General features: G+C 38.1%; 1 protein-coding gene across 8 annotated transcripts in view; it reads left to right on the forward strand.

Annotated features, from left to right (window-relative positions):
- The window catches only part of ANO4 (anoctamin 4), a 179,222-nt gene that overhangs the window by 73,517 nt on the left and 80,271 nt on the right, over positions 1-25,434 (forward strand). For 6 of the 8 annotated variants that reach the window (XR_010438667.1, XM_064702154.1, XM_064702156.1 and 3 more), the window contains 2 exons: positions 4,337-4,473; positions 9,160-9,318. Coding sequence is in view for 7 of the 8 variants with exons in the window: in XM_064702154.1 (XP_064558224.1) it covers positions 4,337-4,473; positions 9,160-9,318 (296 nt within the window). In the remaining variant the exon portion in view is untranslated. The remainder of the gene's footprint in view (positions 1-4,336; positions 4,474-9,159; positions 9,319-25,434) is intronic. The other 2 variants (XM_064702155.1, XM_064702158.1) reach the window with 1 other exon arrangement.

A 25,434-nucleotide genomic window follows, 5' to 3' on the forward strand; every position in this document is an offset into this window, starting at 1 on the left:
GTAAAAAGTAAAAAAAGTTTTTTCCCATCAGAAATCTTAATGTGAGGTTTTGTATTCTCCCTTCTCCACACCAGCACAGCCCAGATTTAGGCCTGGGGGCAGTCCGGATGCAGACTGGAAAGGCTGAAAAGGCACTGCAGAGTCTTTCAGAGGTGAATAGACAAGAGGGCTAAACATAGATAAGCAATTTAATCTGGGAGTGTTTCAAGAATTAACATTTTGATTTATGGATTATTCACAAGCCATTTGAGAAGGATGCAGCTTTTACAGCCTGGGAGAGAGTGTTTTTTCTTTATCCAGGCGCAGGTGCTGTTGGGAAATTAACCTCTATGTCCTTTAGCTACATCTCCTTCATCAAAGACAGAAGGAATTCTGTACAACCCACTTTGCAGAGGCTTGTTGTGTGCCATGGGGGATGTTGTCACCTGCAGTCTGTTGCAAATCCCCTCTAATATGGATAAACATATCTAAATATTCCTTCTAGAGTAGTTGCTCTGAACAGTCAATGTTACTTTTATTCCCAGGTTTTAGCACTGAATGATGCTTTTAGAAACCAAATAATTTTTTTTCTTGCTAAAATAAGCTTGGAGTATTGCTCTTCAGCTAGCATTTCCAAAGTGAGAGTATACTTGATGGCTTGGTGGGACTTCTGCTAATAAAATGACAACCAACAGAAGCATGACTCTGAGCATGTTTCCATCTTCTCACACAATAACACAGTCAGGTCCCAATTTTTAATGAAAGTTCTTATTTTTAGGCACTTCAGTTTCAGCATCCACCTTCAGAAAGTTAAAAGAGTTCTCTTGTTTTTTGAGTCCTACTTTATATCAGCATCTTGATCTGAAGTGACTTGTGGACCCACTGCGATGGTGTGTGGTCTCCTGCTCAGAATTTATCAGCATCCAGTTTCTAGAATATGTAGTTCTACTATATTTGGGATAAAAAATATTTGTATACCCACTTTTTTTTTTCTTTTATTCTTCAAGGGATTCTGAATTATCAAGTCATTTTAATTTTTTTTTTTTTAATAGAGCATGAGGGGGAGAAGAGAGTTTGCATATTTAAGCTGATCTAAAACCAGAGGGAGAATTCTTAATATCTCCAGTAGCAATGCATGTGCTGCTCTGTATTCCTGTTAAATTTCACTGCTTTGGCTGTACAGCAGCAGCAATGTGTCTCCCAAATAACATTTATGTGTATGTTTTATATATCATTATATATCATTCTGTTAAAGACATTTGTGGGTATAAGCACGTCAGGGTCTGAGGGGGACAAGAAAGATGGAGCCCTGATCATCCTTTTAACAACATTTGGCTATGGAGGTGTTCAGTCCCGTAGAGGGGAAAGGCTGAGCAACCTACAAGCAACAGGAGAGTTTTGTTGGAAGTACCATCACCATTACTAATGTAAAGCAAACAGGAATTGCTATATAAATTATCTATTTAATTTTGTGGAACAGTATTTTATTAACTTATTTTTAAGAATATAAGGAGACTTGGGGTAGAAAAATTATCTCAGCAAACGTTGGGGGCCCATATTTTCTGTAGTGACCAACCAACATGCCAGTTGTCTGTGTATCTCTGATATAAACAATTTTCCACTGCAGGCAATCTGAAAAAGTCCTGGTACCTAATTTCACTAACCAGATGAGAGTTGCTTCCCCAACTTCTTCACTGCTGAGATGGATTGTATTTTAAAATTATCTTAAAATAAGATTTTTTTTTTGGCTCCTCACAAGTCCTCAGGATAATCCAGTAATTCTGTGTTTCAAGGCTACTGACACATTCACTGTCATACACACCAAACTCTGTATCTCAAAATATCCACTTAAAAACTATGAATTTTGCAACCCAAAGCATTACCAGCACTTCAAGAAGCAGCAATTCCAGTATCCCAGAGGCCACATCTTTTATACCAAAGCAGTGATAATGTCAGAACAAAGATAGTTTCAATTCCCTCGGGTACAATGAACAGGCAAAATTTTCATTTTTACAGCTTTCATTGATGCTGTCTGCAACAGATAAATGTATCTTGAATAATCTTCAGAAAGCTCCACTGTTTAATTATTTTTTGGGTTTTTTTCCACAGTTATTTTCAGATTATACTGAGGTTTTAACCATACACAGATTCAAGTGTCACTATCGTGGAGGCACTGATGGGTTTCATTTCAAGTGAAGTTCAAGTAATTCAAAATGTTTTCTGTTTCAGTTATTCTTTCTCTTGAATACTGAGATTTATTTTTCTCATATGAACATGTGTGCAAAATGTGGTCATGATCTACATCTGCATTATTATCTGATGGGGTGGAATGTTTCTAGTTGTGACTTTTGAAAGAGTAGGGACAGCGAAGGACATGAGGTTGGGCTGTGCTGTGGTTTGTTGTGGCAGTTCACCTCCCTTTTATAAGCATCTCTAGTATGGTTTTTGTGGACTGAAATGAATGAAGGTGGGAGAAAAATCCGCAATATTACTGCTACCTGTGCTACAAATTGGAACCTCTTTCTTGCTTTTTAAGCCTCCTAAAGCCTCTGTGGTTTCCCGTAGGACACTGAGGAGCTGCAGGCTTTCATCATATATAACTAAACAAGACCAGAAACTCAGAATCTCTCTTACAAACTATGGCACTTAGCTTAGCACATTAGCCTATTATTTGGACATGAGGACTTCTCTGTTGTTTCTGGAACTTTTAGTCATCTTCCAAACAAAACTCTTGTAGTTAAGAATACAATGTCTTTCATTAACCTTGTCCCTATTTTATGCATGAAAATGAAGATGAAGGATTCTTGAACATTCTGATAGGGTTTTCTTTTTTCATTGCCTACAGATGTAATAATAGACTTTAGATGCTCTAAATGACACGTACAAAAAGGAAGAAAACTTTTCTCCATGCTCATGATTGACAGGGAAAGAGTAGTACATTTAAATTGCAACATATGTCAGTTTTAAGGATGAATATTATGGATAAGACTCTCCTGCTTGTGAGCATGAAAAATAGGCCACCTGCAGAGACTGGGGAGTTGGTATCATCAGCGATTTTTTTAAAAGGATTCTGAAACTGGGCTATGACCCCTGAAGAAGGGAAAGGTGAAAAGGAGGTCACAAAATGTTCATGATCGCTGGGAACAGTTAGTGGCTGTTAATTTCTGGCAGCTATCCAGTCCCTCCACAGTGGGGGAATGGATTTTTACACCTGCAGCCAGTAGTTAGAAATGGAACTAAGATGCTGCCAGCAATTAGAGCATTTTGGCTGTTACTATAGATTCTCACCAACAGGAATTACAATTGCCTGTCACTAAATTAGGGGAACTGAGGACAAGCAAAAGCAACAGGAGTTTATTGCACAAAAGAACAATGATTCCAAAAGTCAGTCAAGCTTGCAAGAAATGTGAATAAGGATATGGGGTTAGACTAATTTCTGTCAAGATTATGAGATATTTGCTCCCACTGTAGTCAGTGGAAGAGGCTCAGTAGCTAGGACCTTTGGAGATGTTTTCTAACAGTTATAACTCTACTTTTATAATTTTGGATTTTGTCTATGAGGCATGAGATTGGAGAGCTAAAGTCCATCCACAACTGAAGCATTTTTAGTGATCCTCAGCTAAGGCATTTCTCCTCTCCTGGCACACATCTCTTCATCATGTTTTTCACCAGACCTGTAGTGCATGGAGTGCAGAGTGAACCTGCCTGCCCTGCTCCTCCCATCTGGCAGTTACTCCAGAGCTTAATATCTGTACTTTTTGTTACTTTTTGTCAGGGTTGGTTTACCACAGCTGAAATCTGTAGATGTAAGCAGTTGCTTCAAAACTGAGGGCTGTGTGGTAGGTGGATCTGAAAGTGTCAGATTTATATGCATCAAAACATGCCAAACTGTGAAAAGAGGAATATCTGCCCAGGTTTGTTTACTCAATGCCTTTCAAGAAACAGTATTTATTTAAGGCTTTCTGCCTCTGGCTGCCCCACGGGTCTGTACAACTTCGAACTTCACACTTTGTATAGCAGGTTAAAAATCTGCCTCCTAAAAAACTTCCAGAGACAATACTAATCCAGAAGCTAGTCATTTAAGCCATTTGCCCCAAAAGAAGCTGAGAAGATAGCTGATGTCTGTTTTATTGTGACAGCAAATTGTTTCTTTTTCATCAGAGGGGCGTTGTGCAGTCCTAAATCTTTATGTGGCTCATTGATGAAGAAAACATTCCAACAACACTCATCAGATTTTAAGATTAAATAGTATATAATTATACCAGAACTAAAAACTGAAATTATTGATGGGTTACACTTGCTGTCTTCATTTGGTTCAGTGGTGATTTGAATGTATATTTTTATTTTTGTTTTTTAGTAGCTAAGGATGTCAACATTTTTTTTGATGAGTTAGAAGGTGTGAACAGCCCTTCCAAAGATGATGATTCCCTGCTTCACCATGGTAACTTGACCAGTACTTCTGATGATGCCAGCAGGCTGGAAGTTGTGGGAGAGGTAAGGACACACAGAATTATTAAAACAATATTTATTCATGCCCATTATAAAGATGTAATAAATGTAATTTGATTTAAATCTCATTCTCTACATCAAATTGTGTTTAATCTTTCCAATGAGAACTGGTTTCCCATTCTAAGATTATAATGCTGAATTACAAAATATCTCAAATTCAAAAGTTTTGACTTCATGCACCCTCAGTGAAACATCTATACTAATCTAAGGCTTCAATGCTTCTGAAAATGCTGGGAAAGTTTTCCCTGTATCCATCCTTTAAGGGGAAAGAGTGTGGAGGGGAATTTTCTACAACTCCCATGAGAAGCATTGGGTGTCAGTTATGAGACACATTCCCTTCCAATGAGGAACAATTATCACCTGATGGTGCATGATGGTGATTCAGAGAACATACCAGGGAGGAAATATTGAGAACATAATCCCTTTTAAAATCTGTCCTAAAGCACGCAAAGTGTCACAGACCCATGATGAAAATTTGGGTCTTAATTTCTTCCTGTGTCTTTTATGAAGAAAGGAACAATATGCCCTTTAATTTTGCCTCCCACTGCCCTGACACCCATGGATGTCATGGTTGTTTCCTCAGCAAGTGAAGGGACCAGAGACTTTTCTCCCTTCCTCCACCTCAGGAATGGAGCTATATCTAGGCACCTTACCAGACTGGTCTGAGGTTACCTGCAAGTTTTTCCTGAGGAATTTTTGCAGAGGGCTGACTGGAACAGATCAGAACTGGCAGGGACCACGCTAGTAATTAAAAAAGAGCAGAAAACCACAGGACATTGCTGAGGGCCTTGCCCTGACCCTCTTTTGTTTACTAGTTTTGATAGAGTTTAGAAGAGGCAATTAGAGATTATCTTTTTCAGAGCTAGAAAAAGAGCTAGAGGGTTTTGTGGTGCAAATTCTTTTCTGCAACACTGCTGAGGAGGGAGACAGAGATTTTCTTTGTTCTAGAAATTCAGCCCATAGAGAGCTGCACTCCTCGAATGTTTAGACAGATAATTAAAGCAACAAAATTCAGGGCACCCTGAATATGTTTGACCTTGCTCACAATTTCATCTTCTTTAATCATAGCTCTTCCTTAGCTTCCTGTACAATGTACAAAGGACTCTCTTTGCCTGCTTGCACCCTAATAGGCTAATCTGACATGATAGTCCCCTGTTGCATTTTTGGACCATGGACCATATGGTCTGCAACAAAAAGGAACAGGTGAAAGGCACACGATTTTTGTAAGTTAAAGAGGGAAAAATAACATAAAATGATCAGAAGGACATGCTGCTTTTAATGTAATGATATTGAAAAAACAATACCTCAAAACCTATTTTTTTTCTCTTAGATGTGTTCTTTTTTTTTAAGGGAAAAACTTTGAGGAATACAAACAGATTTAAGGGGTGTTTTTGTAATCATAGCTGAAGAAAATAGCAATGTAGGTCACATATAGGTATAAGATGGGGGGAAAAAAGGTGAAAATTGAAAGTCTTAATGGGACTTAAGGGATGCTGCAGCCTACCAAAAAGAGTTTCAAAGTACTTGGTCCCTGCTGAACTCTAGAAGGAAAAGATACACTGTTCAGATGTTGTATGGTTTGTATGGATATATGGGGGTAAGCCCCTCAGCCTAAAGTTCCCCTAGCATATGCATGTATATGAGTCATGTGTGAATGCTGAAGGTTCCCAGCTGAGCACCTGAGAATATAAAAACTGCTGTATTCCTTGGAAAACAAGTGCAAATTATACAACATGTATTGTATTACAGCACAGTCATAAAGATAGACGGAAATGCTGAGCTTCTTGTTAGAGTGAAGTCTTCACTGTTCTACTTTCTTCCAGCATCCTCTTTTAGGTGAAAGAATGGAGGTTTGACATACATGACGACACCACTTTTTCACCAAAAACAAGTCAGATCTAGTGCTATATATTTTTTCTTCCTCTGTTTAGGAAAACTGAATTTTGATTTTGTTACACAGGTAAGGGAGATGCAATATCTGGAGGAAGGTAGGACAAGTTTCTGTCTGGCATAGCATAAGCCAGAGTATTACAATACTAGGATGATGCACAAGTCCTGAAGTTGACACTGCTGAACCAGCCCTGACTTTCTCAGTATCATGTTAGATCCTCAGGAGTTCTTGAAAATCCAGACTCAGTCTATAAAGTTGCCTTAGAGTCTGTAACAGAGAGCCAGAGAAAGGGTTCCTTCCCAGAGGCTGTAACAGTCTAATAGGGTTTATCTGTCTGGCTTCAACACACAGTGCTCCTAAAATTAAAAGGATCTTTAAGTACAGATAAGGGTGTCCAAGCTGCCTTTCTGAGAGAAAAATTACAGTACTGTAGCTGGTAGTCTTTCACAAGCCCAAGAGAAGTAATTGTCCTGGGCAGTCATATTTGAAGTCCAACAAGCCAAATCCCTTGGCTGAATCTCATACAAGGTTCTGCATGCACTGATGAGTCAGTGCAGGGCAAACCAATTTTCTTCAGAGAAAGAAGAAACATAGCAAGGGGCAAATCAATTTTTCCAGTGGAGTGACTCCTGCATGCAGAGAAGGACACACTCCTTATGGTACTCTCAGGATGGGTCTGAGTTCAGATCGGGAGTGTACATTTGAAGTGAAACTCTCAGTTCCCCCTACCCATGATTTCTTTGTGGTCCAGAGCAGTGCTGGATTTTAAACCTGTATTCCTTATGGATGTAAATCTTCAGACCAGATTACAGTGGGCCCAAAGTGAGCCCTTAAGTTTACATAGCATACACAGCAGATCCTCAGCATGGATTGTTTTTCTCTACAGCTCCTTTCCTATTACACTAAAACCACATATTGACTCTGACTACTGAAGAGGAGGCTTGCCAGGAGGGTTAGAAATCACAACAGGACCACCAAGCTGACCCACAGCCTCTAAATATCCTGCAACACCCTTCCTCTATTTAAATAACCTCAAATACCCTTGGGGGCTGTTAGGGCTTTTTTTATGTATTCTCAACAGAGATTTTTAGTGGAAAAAGAGAAAATGTGTCTCCTGAGCTGTTTTCACATTTAATGTTCTATGAAAAACACTTCTCCTATCTTGATAATATCATTTATCAGCATGATATGCAGTATAGATATAAATAGTTTGCTACTGTTTTTTCCTTAGAGATTAAATCCTTTTTCTTGCCTTCTTTTTGGGCTCTAAGAACTGTTCCACTGTATCAAGTCTGCCCTAAGTTGTGTCAAGAGTTAGACACCGTAATGAAAGAATGTTTAAAAAATTCCTTTCTTCCTTTAGGGAACTGGATGTACCAAGGGGATGGGACATTTGGGATGCTTTCATTGGTTTTTCCATTTAATCAAAATGCTTGCTGAGAATCAGAAAGATAGCATATACTAAACTCTTTGAATGGGAAAATTGTTTTGGGGGGTTTTCCTGTAAAAATAATTTTTCCTATGATAATGTTCACTTTGTGATTTAAATTCAGAAGCAATTATTTTATGGGGAAAGTATTTGTGAATGCCCTCCCTCCCCCAGATGTGAAAGTCAAAATATTCTTTTTTTTTTTTTTCAGAGACTTGATTGTGTATTATAGGGCAGGGCTGGTTTTGTCAGGAATAGCAGAGTGAGTTTTGGAAAAACAGAGGTAAATTAGCTTAACCTTCCCTTCAGCTTAGAGCTGGACTGATCTTGAGGCTCCTGAAGGTCCCTGCCCTTTATACTGCTCAGAGGGAGTGCTGTTTGTTCTCGTATATCCTTCACAGTGAACATTTCCTGTATGAGACCATTGCTCCAACCATTGCAAACTGCCATGCAATTTCAACTTGCCTGAAAGTGAAGGCCTTAACCCTGGGCAGAAATTGTATAATGTAGAAGTAGTGTTAAATTGTGAGGAGGATCTTCAGAGAATTTCATCTCATGACTTACTGGAAAAAGACCAGTAGTTTGGTATTTTATATCTTAGGAGAGTTCATCCTCTTATTAACAATGAAATCAAGTTGAGTTTTTTGGTCAGAACAAACATTTGAACAGGCTTTTTTTTAATATATAAAGAAAAGAGACAGTATTTATTGCTTTTATTGATTTTATGTGCTGCCACACCTACACACCAATAATTCTTTCCAAATAATTCCATCCTCAGCTGTTCCTTAAGCAAGGAATTTTCAGTAGTTAGCTTGATGACGTATGGTGAGGTCACCACAGAACCTTTATATTGTTTTCTGTGTCCTATGGGGCAGAGTAAAGAAAATCTCTGCACTGTGTCTCACTACAGTAAACCATAATGACAATGTTAGTGGTTACTCTTTTCACATGTACAAAGACATTCAACCATACTAAGTTCTTAATTTTAAATTTACACTTCAGTAACACTAATCTCTGCTTTATTTTATAAGAAATTGTTCCTAAACTTATGGAAAGTAGTGGGGGAGGGAGGTTGGGTTGTGTTTTCTATTCTCTCCTATCCCATCCCCATATGTCCACGCATTTTCCTTAGACCTCCTGATGCCCCCTGAGATCCCCTTAAGTAGGGAAGTCTTTGCTCCTCTCAAATGAAATCAGAAGCTCTGTATGTGAAGAGCCTGAAACTTCAACAGCTTGTTGTGATTCCTTATCTCTCCTGTTGAGTAGTACTGAAAACCGATGATGCCAACAGCAATGCAGCAATTATCAAGGAAAATTAACATTACTGAAATTCTTGATTTTCTCTTTGCAGGAAGTACCTGATAAGAACAAAACCAACGGACTATATTTTAGAGATGGGAAATGTCGGATTGACTACATCCTTGTGTATAGAAAATCTAATCCACAGACAGAGAAGAGGGAAGTATTTGAGAGAAATATCAGAGCAGAAGGACTTCAAATGGAAAAAGAAGTAAGAGATATTCCTTAAAAATACTTTCATGTTGAAGTTATATAGAATCTGGGGGTATGATTTGTTTACTCTGAAACTCCTTCACTGTTTTGTAGCAGTAGAAAAATGCTTTTAAGCATGCCTAAATATAGGCCAGAGTAGGGCAAAAGTGTAGCCTAAAGGAAAATCAGACACAGGGATTGAAGGCCAAACAGGCCATTACAGTCATCTTTTTCAACCTTATGCACAAGTAGGCCACAGAATTTCATCTGGTGTGCTGTGCAATACAAAAAACAAGTGCTGGGTTTGAATGGCCTGAATTCTACTGAGTGCAATCTATATTTCTGCACTACATTTTCTTCTAGCTACATCTCCACTATTTGCTGATGCTCCTGGTACTCTTTCCAGAGACCTAACTATATCCCTGCCTTCCTTTATCTATCAGCGTAGGCAAACAGACATGAGAAATATTTTAATAGTTTGAAAACAGCTTAAATTTTCTCCTTCTATCTTAACCCTAAGCATTGAAATAATTGGGCAGTACATATGAATCATTTACATCTATGTTATTTCCAAAATAATAAATAAAATATGTCCTAAATAAAATATATACTCTTTTATGGACAAGAGTGTAGAAATTAATGCAAAGTGTCTAAAATGTAATCATATTTTAGATAGCAGGAGCAAGGTTTAAGGAGACCTTATCTCTTTTGCCAAATCTATGATCTTCCTTAAACTTTGATAATGTGCTTAAGCAGGGCTTAAGCCTCACTTCCATCCAGAGCAGGTATTGCTTGGTGTTTATTTTTATTTGTGCCTGGTGGACTCACACTCATGCTAATATGCATTGTCATACTGCCACTGATGGAAAAAGAAGAGGAATTTTCAGGATATAGGCTTTGATCAATTATGTAGGTGTTACACATTATCTCACTTTCTTTCACTGAATTCTTGGTATGTGTGTAAATATTCTGTCTGTGCCCGTGACATGCTCACTTCTTTAGAAGTGAGTGAGGAGGGAAAAATGGAAGCCTTTACAGAAAAATGAAAATGTTTATTTTCTTTAAATGCTTTTGACTGAACATGGGTACTGATGTACATAAGTGTATTAAGAGCATTTTACTGGTTCCACCAAAAGTTACCCTAAGTTATTCCGTCAAATAAGCTGGAAGTCATCATCTTCAGTGCTGCAGTAATTGATAGATGTTTTCAATGCCAGAGATTGTTCATTATTACATTTCCTGTATATGTGCTACTGCCTATAGGAGTTGTAACCCAACATTCAAGAACATGGGAGTGTTGCTGCAGCTATTCACCTTCACATCCTAGAATTCTGCCCTGCTTCCACCAGGAGAGATGCTGACAAAAACTCTAAAATTTGGGCAGTGTAGAAAAGAAATGGGGAAGGAATCCTCCCTGTTAATACATATGTCTAATGGTTTCAAATAAATTTTTTCCTACTTTGTGGTTTTTGCAGATTTATTACTGTGCTAAGGCCAGCAGTGAAAGCTATGAAATCACTGTATATTTTAAGTATTATGAAACTTATTGCAACATTCTGTGCTGAAAACTTTTTCAAATTGATGATTTAAGCGCTTGCTATAGAGGACTTTTTTTGGCTTTTAGGATCATTTATTTGGACTTTGCTGCCTAGGCTGCATGAATGATCTGCCAATTTGATTATTCATTTCAGTTTCTATTTTGCTAGTGACATGCAGTTTTATTTCTTACTGATCTCATTTGCCCTTGGTGTGACTTCTTGCCAGCATCAGTAATTGTGCATTTTCTAAACCCAGAATGATCAAAATGAGGTTGTGCTACATGACTTGGGCTAATGTTTTTAAAATCAAGGGTAGAAATATTTTTTAACACTCTGACCTAAAACTAAACTCTAGCATGCACATTTTATGATCATGTTAGCTTCTAAATTAAATTATAATCCTGAAGTAAATATGTACATTCTTAGTACACTCCCTCCCCCATCTCCAGAGATTAAGAACAGTGCTGCATAACACTTAGCTTTAAACTTAGCTGTATGATCACCTAGTGTCTAGAATATTTCTCATTATTTTTACTTCTCCTGTTTTTGAGACTGCGCGTCATTTTGAGTGTTAATTTTGGAAAATTTTAACTGCAGGGTTTTTTTCAAGTTGTTCACATGCACTATACTGCTTCCATTGGAAACAGTATAGTGCGTTTGCTTCCAGATGAAATGAGAAAACTGCCTATTTCTTTGGCCACAGAACAGTTTCAGAGGCAATAGGTAGTAGCTGTTGGACTGAAAGAAATTTTTTACCTTCCATGAATTTTGTGTGGTTGTTGGTTCATCTCCATTGGCTACCAGCTGTTCATATCTTGGCATTTGATTGTGTTAGCCCTGTCCTTTTAACATGAAACCAGTGGCAGAGGGGAAAACTTACAGAGCTATCCTGCACAGTGCAATTTCAAACCCATATGCCTCACTGCAGGGAGGGAGAAGTGCACTGCAGTGGCTCACTGACAAGTACAGCACAGTGAAATTCCCAGGAAGTGCTGAATGCAGGGAGCAGTGCTCACTTAGCAGCATGAAATAAGAAAGTGACTCTGAAATGAATTCACAACAGCTGAGATGACTTCAGGCACAGTGTCAAGATCATGTAACAAGAAAGTTCTCAACAGATATATGTTTCTGACTCCAGGAAAAGGTGATAATATTTTGCAGATATTCCCAACAAATTCACACTCACAGTCTTCAGCTGTACCATACCACTCTGCCTTGGAAGTTCTGCTAGATTTGGTGCTCAGTACCCACAGTAATAAAGAATGAGGGGATCCCAGACCATGGAACAGATAATTAAAATAATGAAAATTTTGGCAAAAAAAAAAAAAAAAAGAAAAAAAAAATAAAATAGTTTTAAAGAGTGAAAAATAATTAAATTGGAAAACCAAAATTAAATAGTAAAGATTTTAAATTGAAAACAACACTCTAAGAGTGAATGCTATTTGAGTGGTACAGTGCAAGTCATTTTATGATGCTTCCCCCTGCTTTTCTCTGTATATTGGTTCTGGATAGGATGAGTGTGTTGACCCTGTCACAGCCAGACACTTGCAGACCACATTCAACACATGTGATCACATGCAGAGATGCTCAAATAAGGTAATCAAAACTGTTGGTAATTCCTGGAAAAGAGACTGTATTTTCTTTTCAGCCAGGTGAAGCAATTACTTTGTTGATTTATTCTCTTTTCCAATGTTTCACAAGTGAGATAAGTAACTATGATATCCTGGCTCTGGGATTCTTGACGACCCTGCTCTCTCATTTTTTAATACTCTTTGAAAAAGACTTATGTGTGGGGAAAATAGAGAGGACATTCTCCAAGTGGAGCATGTTCTTACAGTAGATGAGGTACCAATCCCACTGTAAGTTTGTAGGCACTGATACCACCTGTAAATATCACATGAGACTCATCCCTTCCAGAGCTGGTGGGCAAAAGGTTAACAGGGTGTTACTGTCCACATTCTGATGGTACGTTTCAAATTTATCTTCATACAAGATAAACCTGAGACTTAGATCAACCCACTGACGTGCAGAAGAGAATTACTTGTGATCAGTTTTATGTGAAGAGAAAATATAGATAGCATCTATTCCAAATTAAATGTTTCTCCCTGTGGCCCAGCAATTTCTGGAAAACCTGTCTTTTCAGGAGAGAATGAAGAGTCAGAATTGCTTTGAGCCCATGATATTGTTCACAAGAACAAATATTTATAAATTTAACCTCTTGACCAAAATCTGGAGAAGTACCCTTTTCCCAAATTATTCTTGCAGCATGGATTACCATTTACCTGTCCTAAATGACCAGGTAGAACTCAGTTGCTGTAAAGAGTATCTATGCCATTCTGGTACACAAATACAGTATTACAGAAACGTTTCAGTAAGATACTTTAAACTACACTATCATAATAGGTCATGCATGGAGGTGGCCAGCATGCAGCAGCTAACTTGTATTACTCATTCACTTGCAAACTTTTCAAGCTGCACTGTAAAGTAATGCAAATGCAGGACAGAGGTGAGAAATTTATGCTGGATGAACAAACACAGACACTTGCATGTGTAATTTCTACAAAAGAAAAAGAAGAAAGTCATCTTGCATTTAGCTAAGAACAATCTATCCAAAATTAGTCTGATGTTGGGTTAGGATCTGATCATGTAGCCCTAGGAACATACTACATTTAGTTTGAACATAGCATGATATTTTTGGTTTTTCTGCTTCTCATGACTACACTAAACTATGTCATACAGAGTATTTTTACTACTAAACGTACTTAATATATTATGTTTAATGATTGTGTTCAAAGTTTTAAATTTATAGATTATAAATTGACTTAATGCAGTTTACTTGAAAAAGTGATTGGCAGACAAGTAGAAAGGGAGTGATAGTAGTGAAGTAAATGGGAACTAACCACATGAGTAGTGAAAATAATATGCAGGCCTTTTATTTTATTTATTTTTTATATGTATGGCAACAAATGACTCAGTATAAAAGCAATTAACTCCTTTAAACCAATAACATTCCTTACTGCCCTGGAAAGCTGAACTCCTCACTGCGTGCACAATGTGCTTCAGAAACTAGCTTCAGATATTTTAAAAGTAACAGCCAATCCATTTGGACTTCTGCTGGCACATTGATCTTTGCATCTCCCTGATAAATGATGTCAGTGTAGTGCTGGTCCAGCTCTCAGGAGAATCCAAGTTGTGTGGCTTTTTGACTTACATGCCTGATTAGAAATTTAAACTTTGTCACCATAAGTGTCAAGCTGTCACCAGGGCACCTGTAATTGCATTCACTCCCTGCCTCAAGCAGCAGCTGACATTTCTGGTGCAACATCTGGCAGCAAAAACACAGCTGGTGTATACAATAGGTAGTAGAAATACATAATAGGTGTTCTCTGGGGAAAACCCAAAAGGACAAGAAAGAAAAGCATGGTATAAGCTTCAGTTTTGTTGTATGAACAAACATCTACTAGTGGGTATACTTGGAGTCTTAAGTTATGTTAACATGACCCTAGAAGTTATATTTTGAAATACTTTCAGTAGTGGATACAGTATAATTACAGAATACTATTATTCCATGACTTTTCAAGTTTGCAAGCAGATGTAGAAAGGTTCCTGAAGAGCTAATAATAGTTGTGTAAAGAAGTTTCTTTTAATGTAGCTGTAACTTTGTGCTAATGGGGCAGGACATAAGAAGCTAGAAACATGCATTCAGTAAGATAGTTATATTTAGCAGCAAGTTGGAGTCTGCTTTCAAGATGATGAATGTTGAGAGAAATTACAGCTGACAGAAAGAGCACGCAGAGTATCTCCGTGACTTTTAGCACATCCCTAAGTGTAAAAGGAAAATGGACCTATGACCATGTCAAAGCGAGCTAAAACTTAGAAATAAAGAGCAAGAAAAAGCTAAGAACTTCAAAGACTGAAACTTCTGAGCACAGTGTTCAGAAAGTGATGATGTGAAAGAAACATTATAATCAACAGCTATTGCGTCTGAACTTAATGAAATACTATCAACTTTCTGGAAAAAAAAATGACATCTACTCCTTTTTGTTGTTGTTGTTGTTGTTGTTAGTACTGCAGAACCAAAACAGTTATGAGAGACTGATCTGCTTTTTTCTGGTTTGTGCGTCATCAGCGCAATTGTTCGTGAGATTCCTGTTACATAAATGCTTTTTTTCTGATTGTGATTCATGGGTAGAAAAGAATTGAGCTGACTTCCAGACCCCAAGTGGCACTTGCAGATCTGAGCTAGAAAAGGTGTTTTATAAATGTAACTTATGTAATTTGGTTGTCTGAGCCACACACAATAAAATCTCAGTGCCTTTATAGTTGATTCAAAGTTTATTTTTTCAGTTATGACTTCAGTTTATCCAGTTATTGAACGAACAATAACTTTTTTGTAGTTTATTGCTCCTACAGATGTAATTTAATCAACCAGGCATACAGTTTAAACCAGAGTGCTTAATCTATGGTCAACTGACTTTTTACAACTTGCCAGGAGAGTTTGTGTGGTAGCCTGGAGCAAGCTGCAGGTCGGCCAGAAAATCTTTTCCTAACTGAGAGTTTTTATTTGGTGCTCATATCTTTTCCCTGTCTTGTTGAGCTTGCTCTGCACATATCAGAAGCACCCATCCACAAGAGAAAAGGGTGGCTAGGGAAAGCTTCCGCCCTTGAAATTATACTAGCTGTCCTCTGAGCTTTTTGACAGAGAGAAAGATAGCTATGAGCATGTCCTTGTGAGATGTGTACTGGGAAGCCCTGGGACAATGGTGAGAGTGGTGATTATCCCTACTGTGCATGCATGGCAGGTCAAGCAACATGCAGGATGTCTCCTGTGGCTAACAGGTTTCCTTTAGGCCAAACTGGCATTTGGACAAAACTAGGCTTTCTTATCTTTGGAGGAGATGAGACCTAGTATTGGGCTTGCATGGCAAGAGTTTGGTGGTAAGTGAGGCTGCAGGGAGGGTTTCTGTGAGAAGCTGTTGGAAGTTTCCCTCACATCTGTCAGAGCCAGTGACACACAGCTCCAAGATGAACTTGCTGTTGGCCATGTCTGAGCCCATCAACAATGGTAGCACCTCTGTGATAAAGTATTTAAAAAGAGGGAAAAGCCTGCTACAGACCAGCAGCCAGAGGAGAGGAATGAGAATCTGAGAGAGGAACAACTCTGCAGACACCAAGGTCAGTGAAGAGGGAAAGGGAGGAGGTACTCTAGCTGCTGGAGCTGAGATTCTCCTGCAGATGATGGTGAGGCAGCTGCGCCCCTGCAGCCCATGGAGGCCCTCAGGAGAGCACATATCCACCTGTAACCTGTGGAGAACCCCGCACTGGAGCAGGTGGATGCCCAAAGGAGGCTGTGAGCCTGTGGAGGTCCACACTGGAGTAGGCTCCTGGCAGGACCTGTGGCCTCCTGGAGAGAAGAGCCAATGCTGGAGCAGATTTGTTGGTAAGACTTGTGACCCCACGCAAGAGACCCACCCTGGAACAATCTGTTCCTGACAGACTGCATCCCATGAAAGAGACACACCCTGGAGAAGTTTGTGAAAAACTGCCGCTTGTGGGAAGGACTCAAGTTCAAAAAGTTAGTGGAGCACCGTCTCCTGTGGAAGGGACCCCAGAGTGGATCAAGGGAAGAGTGTGAGAGGTCCTCCTGCTGAGGAGGAAGGAGCAGCAGAGACAGCACATAAAGACCTGACTGCTGCCCCCATTCCCTGTCCTTAGAAACCACTGGGTAGGAGGAGGTAGAGAAAAGTTGGAGCGAAGCTGAGCCTGGAAAGAGGGAAAGGTTGGGGGAAGATGTTTTAAGGTTTGGTTTTATTTCTCGTTATCTTATTCTAATTTGATTGATAATAAATTAAATTAATTTCTCCAAGTCAAGTCTGTTTGGCCCATGATGGTAACAGGAGGGTGATTTCTCTTTGTCCTTATCTAGAGCTGTAAGTTTCTTCTTCTATTTTCTCCCATGTCCTGATGAAAAAGGGAGTGATGGAGTGCCTCTAGTGGGTATCTGGCATGCAGCCAGGGTCAACCCACCACAGGTGTAATTCAATGTTACTCCACTACTGTGACCAGTGTCAAAAATTCTGTAGCTTTCATGGACTCTTGTAAGTTGTCTCACTGTCTCACTTTTTCTGATCCTATTATTCAATATGTAAATAACTACAGCTAATGAACTTACAGTACAAATTATGCAGCCTGCAGGCTCTGTATTTTCATGAGCAGAATAACTATTATTATTAGCAGGTGCAGCTTGTTATTTAATGTTTTAAGCACTGTGTCTGGTTGCATGCACAAATCATGGCCAGGGACATCAATATGACATAAACTATGCCTGCAAAAAGAGAACCAGACTGAAATGCAAACCTAACCACAAGCATTATAAATGAAAGTGCTTCCAGATATTTAGTTTTAAACATTGCGCTATTCATTTCATCTCAGTGCAGACAGAGCAAGTGGAAATCAGACTGTCTTATTATCTAATGTACATAGCAAAAGGAGTCTCTTTTCAGCAATGTTCTGAAGAAAAATGTACAAGCAGAACAATGTCCTTTCCCAGGGAGTATTCTCTACAAAAAAACCACAGTCACTAAACAGTGGAGAAGTTTCCAGCTGCTTGAACTTCTGAGGGAAAAGTTTTAGATTTCAGATGCTATGTCCACTGTACAGCACAATGGCAATTTAGAAAAAAAAAATGTAGAGATAAATGAAATACTGGATAGATGGTGACTGAATTCAAATTTCAGAATGCAGTTTTTAAAGATAATTTCTTGATTATCTGAGTGAACTCATAAATGAATATGTTTCTGAGTTGACAATTACCAGCCTTTAACAGGACATTTTAAAACCAGTAGACTAAACAAATGTTGCTGAAAACTTTATCCACTTTTCAAAAAAAAATGTGGCTCTTTCAAGGAATAGGGACGTAATACAGAAAATACATAGATAGCTGAATAGGAATTTTAAAACCCCAACATACTTCTTTCAGGAACAGGCAAAATTTCTTGACAAAGAATTTACTGCCTTCAACATCCACAAATCAGAACGTAAAAAATCTTTTGAAGGAAAAAATCCAGACAGGCAACAGATTAGGAAAAAATAATCATGGTTATATATGAGATGTCCCCTATGTGTCAAAAGTTACCTTTACTATAACTGGTCTTAAACTGCAATTATTTTTGAGGTGTTGTTTCACCTGCCAGCAGCATCAGGAATAAGCATAATGAACAAGGCTACAAACACTTAATGCACAGTGAGAGTTTTCATTGCCCAAAGGTGGCATGACTGGTTTGCTGCAACACTCCCTTATAGTAATGGCTTAATAAACTAAAAATCTAAAGTTGTCTCTAGGGAACAGAAAAACAGAGTACATAGAAACCCAGCAATAGGCTTTGTATTCTCATTTTATGTTAATGATTTTGGTGTTGTTTGGAAAACACAGCACAGTATTTACAGCATTATGCATCTAAAACAAATAGCAGTGGTTGGTCTTGGGGACATTTACATCTTGCCCTACAGCCTGAGGTGGTGTGGGGCTGTCCCTCTGCAGGTAGTGCCAAGAGGGAGATGCATGAACCTGGGAGGGACAATTCCCTTTCTCACTGCTCTTGGCACAAGGACTCCAGGCCCTGTCATTGTCTGATTTTCTCTGTTATACAGGGTAAAGTCAGGGTTAAGTCAGTGATGGAGCAAGTGGAGCATTGGTGCTCTGTGCCTTGGATTAACTCTGTCTCAGATGTGGGAACAGAGCAAAATAGAACTAATTACATCAGGGCTCAACTTTCTTGAAAAAGACCTTTCAGTTTATAGGTCTCTGGGCCCAAATGAAATGCAGAATTATCCACTGCATATTTATATGTTTGTTTCTTGCTGCTTGAGTGGTAATGAAGTGGTGTTGTAAATGAAGTTTAAAAAAGCCTGACCTGAGGGAAAAATGTTTCTGACATAGCCATACTAACTGAAACTTCTGTCAGCCAGTTAGTCAGGTCCGCCTGTTTAAAGTCTTATTTGGTTTACAAAACTCTCCTCTGTGCACAAATTATCTTTTGTTTTTTAATCTGAAACCTCTTGAAAAATATGCAAGAGTACATTTTAGACAAAACCGTGTGAAAGCCTTTTTGTTTCCTCTTGGAGATCTTCATGGTACTCACTTACTACTCTTCTTAGGTACAGCTTCTTTTTGTTAATAGACTCAAATAGATCTTTCCATTTATAACAAGATTGACTCCAATTTCTTAAAATATAAGAACTTTGTGCTTCTTTTTTCTTTTTTGTTTTTTTTGGCTAAAAGCCACCCCTTACACCTTTTTAAACTTTAAAATTTTTCAGAGAGAATAAACCCTCCACAGTGAAAATGTCGACAGGAGAAGAACAAAATGGGGACATATAAATCTGGAAACCATGACTATACTTTCTCTTACAATATGCAAAATTCATGTTCTTCTCCTCAAGAAATTTGTCTTTTTGTATTTAGATTTCTGCATTTTTTTGTGAATTATAAGTTGGTAATCTATTCTGTGACCTCATTTTCTGGGGAACCTGGAAAAGCTCCAGAGCACTGGTGGGAAGGCATGTCTGAAGGTCAACTTCGTGAAGCAGAGCAGACACCAATGCTAGATCAGGATGGTCATGGCTTTTTTTTATAGAATTCCATAGGTTTTCTATAGAGAACAGCCTGGCCCCTCATCACTAGAGTTCTTGAAGTTGTACTGCGAGTGCTATTGCTATTGGAAACTGACTTTCTGAGACAAGACTGGATTAAACAAATGTCCTGAACAGCAGTTGAGAGAATAGAAGCTGTGATTTTTAGAACATTCCAGGTCAATGTTCTTGTGCAAATTTATGGATTTTATCATCATTAGCTTCAGAAATTCGCAGGAGAGAAGAATCCAAGTAATGAAATACAGAAAGTACTGACCAAATTCAAGAGGCCTTTTAAATTACAGAGGACACTGATGGGAGGCTTTGTTGTTTAAAGATCTGCATTTCCCTATGTCTTCTCTGTGGGGAGAATGAATAGGGTGGGATGGGGGAAATGGATGGCAGCCAAGGCCCTGTAAAATGTTCCAAATCAAATGCTGCTGCTGGGATGTGTCCCAGACAGCCGAGCAGTGCACTAGAGGCACCCAGGAAGGTGCAGCTGTAGGCAGTAATGTGTCTCTGCTACTGCAGAACTTGATGTGGGTGGTGAGGAATAGGAGTTCAGGGAAAATAAGGTGGTTTTACTGCAGAGCACCAAGAGGAAAAAAACCTCCAACATATTGACTGTAGCTGTTGACAATGTACCTAATCTGACTAGGTAGGAACAAACCCTTAATATGCATCAGTTCATCTCATTCTGAGGAAAATAGAACAAATGAATCACACCTTGACGGTGCCTGTTCCTCTCCATTGCAGACATCTAAACTTAGTTGCCCTGAATCCCACCTGTGGTGTCTGCTCCTTGGGAGAAAGCCTTCAGGGAACTTCTCAGGATCAGTGGGCTTAGAGACATGATGGTGCCAGTGTTTTGATACAAATATAGTGGCCTGCCAGTATCCAGCAGGGAAAACTGGGTCAGATACCTGTCACACACCATATCTACAAACTACTCAAGATAAACCTTTTTGTTTGCCCTCTGTCCAGGTGTACATTGTGTGTATAAATCTATACACAATGGTTTATATAAATCTATATATTTATATTAATAGATATGTGGATTGCAAGATCATCCCGTACGGGTATAATGTAAAGTATGCAACCAATGCAATTGTGTGACAACTGAAAATTTCCATTCTAAAACCCCCAAGCTGTGGAATGGATTAATGCTTCTGCAGTTTTTTCCATTATTTGACATTTTTTGGTCTTTGATGTTTTGACTGGGAATTGATGACTGCTTGCCATGCTGATTTACGTTTCCATCTTGGGCTGGATTTTTGTCTGTCTTATGAAAAGAAACACAATTCGTATCTCCTACTAATGTATTATTCCAGCCAAAAGGCACAACACAAAAATTGTTTGGGAAAGGTGAGTGCTTCAGAATTTTGGGAAAAGGGGGAATTTAGAATGATGGTGAGAAAGCATAAGAGGATACTAAAATCAAAATTTGGAGGCATATCCACTTTAAATCATGGTAGATATGTAAGAAAAGCCCCCTTCTCATTGTATAGCTCCCACTATAAAAATGTGACTGTGAAATCTCTTTGGAAATACAACACAAGCCCTTAACATCTTGAAACAATTGTTTTGTATTTATGGAGAGCATCTTAACAGAATGCAGCAAAGGAGACAGGCAAGCAATTAATAATCACTGAAATTGATTAGACTCAGCAAAGAGTTTTAGCTGAAAAAAGGGAAACGTTTTGAATATGTGAAAATATTTCATTTAAACAAATTCAGTATTAAATATCTCATATTCAAATGTTGTACTAGTTGTTAGAAATGCTATCTTTAAAAAAGAGAAAACATATAATCCAGTGAAATACCAAAACATGCTATTTTGTATGGACAGTTTTTTGAGCTAAATTGAAGTGAAATTTTCACCTATTTCCTGAAAAATCTTTAGAAACCTTGTCCAATTTGCTGAATTTTCATAAAACTTATTGAGTTTGGTGTTAAAGAAGAATATTTTTCTCTCTTAAACAGCATCACAGCTGATCACTGGAATGTTCATACAGGACTAACCATGCCTCGCTAGTGAAGCTTTTATGTGCTATCTTCTTAATTCATTTCATAGATTGCTTGTAGAGCATGAAGGACATTTTCCACTAGACAATATGGTCACATAAAAGAAAACCTCATTTCCTAAACTCATGACTGGATTCTTGATGCAGAAACGATCTAACAGAAGCCTTTGCAATCAGGGTCTCTGGACTGGAATTTTATTTCATGACACTACAGAAAAAAACAAAATTAGATCAACAGCATGGAACATAGTGCTGGGCCACAGTTTGCTTCAGGTCTCATCAGTATGTACTTGGACATGAATAGATTACTTGCACTTACATTCCTTATCCTGTGTTCAGAGATTATCCTAAAACTCCTAAAACTAAAGTGGGAGCACCTCAAAATGCATTGAGCTTTCTTGAACACCTAGAATTTGTATCTTCTAAATAGTGCATATGAACAATTGACAAACGTGTACATCTACAGCAAAGTCCTGGAGCACTGCCAAAGAACTATTACCAATATCCAAAAGCACTGATCTCTTTGATTGTGTTACTCTTGAGTTTCTAGCCACTTGTAGATTGAGTTGTTTTAAGTGTATGCCTCTAACAAAGGGAAGATATGTTTCTGGTGCCCTTTACAGCTAAATTTTGATCTTGAAGCCTATAAGACTGAAGATCTCAGAAAGCAATTTTAAGTAAAATAATAACATATTCCACAATAAGTACAGCACAATAAGTACTATTGAAACTCTGAAGGATATCAGATGTGCTTGAAGAAACTTATGGTTTTAATACCACTTTTGTCTGAGTCCTCTGTGATTTTTTATCAAATAGCTCTTTATTGATTTTAGTATGGTGAAAGCAAAATATGTGTCTGTGGATGTGGACAAAGAGTTTAAGTAAAGAACTGTTTCTGCCTTCTTGGCAGGGTTTATTACAGTAATATCCTCATGAGAGCATAATATAGGGCTTCTCCTTTTATCCCAGGCTAAGAACTCTGAGCCACTCATATATTCCTTACAGCCCCACATGCCAAGTCCAAGAAATTCTTGTCTGGTGTTTGATAGCATCTGACCTAAACCTCCTTTAATACAATTTAATCCAGTTATTTCTTGCCTGATTGAGAAGAAAAATGGGGTGCAGTTCATTCCTTCTTAATCATAACTATTCCTTACTTGTTTTTCAAATGTTACTGTGGTCTCTGCTTGGCATTTTCTTTGGTGTTTTGAATTCCATCTGTGTTTTGAAAGATGCTTTCCCCCAGGTCAAGTTTCCCAAAATTCTTTATCATTCTTATTGTCCTGCTCCGATTTTTCTTTAATTAATCCATCTATTTCTTACTCAGGCTGTACTTTGCACCCTGCTGAACAGCTATACAAAATAAAAGACTAGGGAATTAGAGTCCTGTATGCTCTTAATTTGATTTCTTTTTTAAATCTTCATGCTCATTACCCTGTTCTGGCTTCTGTTTCTGGCTTCTCTTCTTGATTCTAACAGTGATGTTTTGTGTGTTCATCTCTTCTGCATTTAACTCTCAGCCCCCTCTCTATCTTCGGTGCTACAAGAATGTTTGTCAGACACTAGAATGTAGCATGAGAAGTCATTTGCCTAAACACAGAGCATGGTTTCCCTCTCCCCCATTTTCCTTTGCTCTTTATTATACATTAAAAATATTCATATGTTAGATAAGTGCATCACTTTAGGCACTTGGTGACATTTCCAACATTAGACTTTCTATTTTCTTGTCAGTGTTGCTGCCACTGCACTTTCCACCAACGATGTACAGTGATGATGACTGCTCAGTTGTTACCCAGAGCTCTTTCCTTATTAGTATTTTGATATTTTCCTGTTAACCTTTCATGTTTTAAAGGGGAGATGGCATCTCTGTTAGATGAGCTCTTCCCTTAAAATCTGCCAGAAAAAAATATTTCAAAGCTTTCAGTTTTCTCCCATTTTTGTGCTTAAATACCATCTGGGCAAAGCAAGAATCCATGCATTCTTGTTCTCTTGGTAGTTTGGGAAATTTAATATATGTGTATTTTATAAAAGGTTCCTCCAGTTTGAAAATTAAGATGACTTCCTGTTACTTTTTCAAACTGAAGTTTTAAAAAAATAGAGCTCTGTAATTGGTTGTGCTCCAGAGGCTGCCATTGGCACAGACCTGACATTGGAGCTGCCTCTGTTGTACTATTGTATGTGCGGGGTTCTCATATAAAGGGAGGAATGATGAATCTGACTCCATGTTCTTAGAAGGCTAATTTATTATTTTAAGATACTACATTATGTAAAAAAATACTATACTAAAGAATACAGAAAGGATACTTACAGAAGGCTGAAAAGATAATAAGAAAACTTGTGACTCCTTCCAGAGCCACAACAGAGCTGGGCCATGATTGGCCAATAAGTCAAAACAATTCACATGAGACCAATGAAACAATCACCTTTTGGATAAACAGTCTCCAAACACATTCCACATGAGCAAAACAGAGGAGAAGCAATGTGATAATATAGTTTTCCTTTTTCTCTGCAGCTTCTTAGCTTCCCAGGAGCAAAATCCTGGGTGAAGGGTTTTTTCCAGAAAATATGACTGTGACATTGTATGTCACCCACAGCCAGTGATGGGCAGGCAGCTCTGAGAGGAACCTCGTCAGAGAAATGTGACTTTGACTGATAAGGAGATAAGCAAGCAAGATGCAGATGGGATTCTGGAGGAGGAAACAAACACTGGAAGAAGTACTTGTCAGTTGTGTTTCTGGATATGTGTGTAAGACACAGAAAAGGGGGAGTTGCTTTGAAATATTGTGGTGAAGAAATTAGTTAATTTTTATAGTTTTGTAATCTTTCCTTTTTTGAAGAGCAAAGTGGCAATTGTGGACAGTTAGGTAATAATGTTATTTTAGAAAAGAAATTCACCAGCTGTGCTGCTATGATGATAGCAATTCAGTTCAAAGCTTTCAGTCCCCAGTACGAAGAACTAGGAGAGGTGTGTGCCATACAATTTTAATGCCATTTCTTCCCTTACCAATTCACCACTCTCCTCTGACATTCAAAAGAGATTATGCATGATGGTGTATGTGTGTTTGTAAAGCACAAATAATTGTAGTCACTCTGCAAAGCTACATCAAATGATGCAAAGCACATTCCTACACTACATTTCTCAGACACACTGGATGTTATATTTTAAATATTTGACGGGAATAACAGCCTGCAGTGTATGTGCAATTATAATACACTAAGAGGTGGTTTGTTGAGATAGTGTTCTGCAATTTGCAAAATTTTCCCTGTTTTCTAGTGATGTAACACTAATGGAGTTTCCCTCCAATTTTGAAATATCTTTTATAATATTCATTGGGCCCAAAATGCCATGCTTTTAAGAAAATTCCTTTCAACAAAGTTATTATTGTCTATAGAGCCATTCATGTATGGTCTTTATTGACTTATTACAAAAATTATCTAGGGGAGTTATAATTTTCTTATCAGGAAATCTCTGTAATAGAAGAAAATGTCTATCACAGTGCATCTATAAAGAGCTTGAAAAACTGGGATTATTAAGTGAAGCAAGATATTGATTTTATTTCCATTTTACGTTTCTCTACTTCCCTGTAGAAGAGAACGAAACAGATTGCTGTAAGCATACATGGTCCAGAGGTACAATAGATGAGAATTTCAATTCTACTCCAAAATTTTGCACTGAATAAAAGGATCTGAATAGTACCACAGAGCTAAAAACTATTTTGCAACTTCTGTTTCACTTATGGGTTGTGAATTCTTTGCTGCAGCTCTGAGAGGCACAGCCCTTATAAAAAATGGGCAAAATGCTAAAAAAAAAAAAATAAAACAAACAAAAAAGCTAGAACTATTTATTTCTCAATAGATAAAAAAGACATTTGTACTTTCCCTAGCTGAACAAGCTGCCTTTTGTAAGCTGGCAGCTTCTTAAAGACAAATTTATTTATTTTT

This window comes from Zonotrichia leucophrys, chromosome 1A, assembly GCF_028769735.1.
Source record: "Zonotrichia leucophrys gambelii isolate GWCS_2022_RI chromosome 1A, RI_Zleu_2.0, whole genome shotgun sequence".
NCBI classification, from domain to species: Eukaryota; Metazoa; Chordata; class Aves; order Passeriformes; family Passerellidae; genus Zonotrichia; species Zonotrichia leucophrys.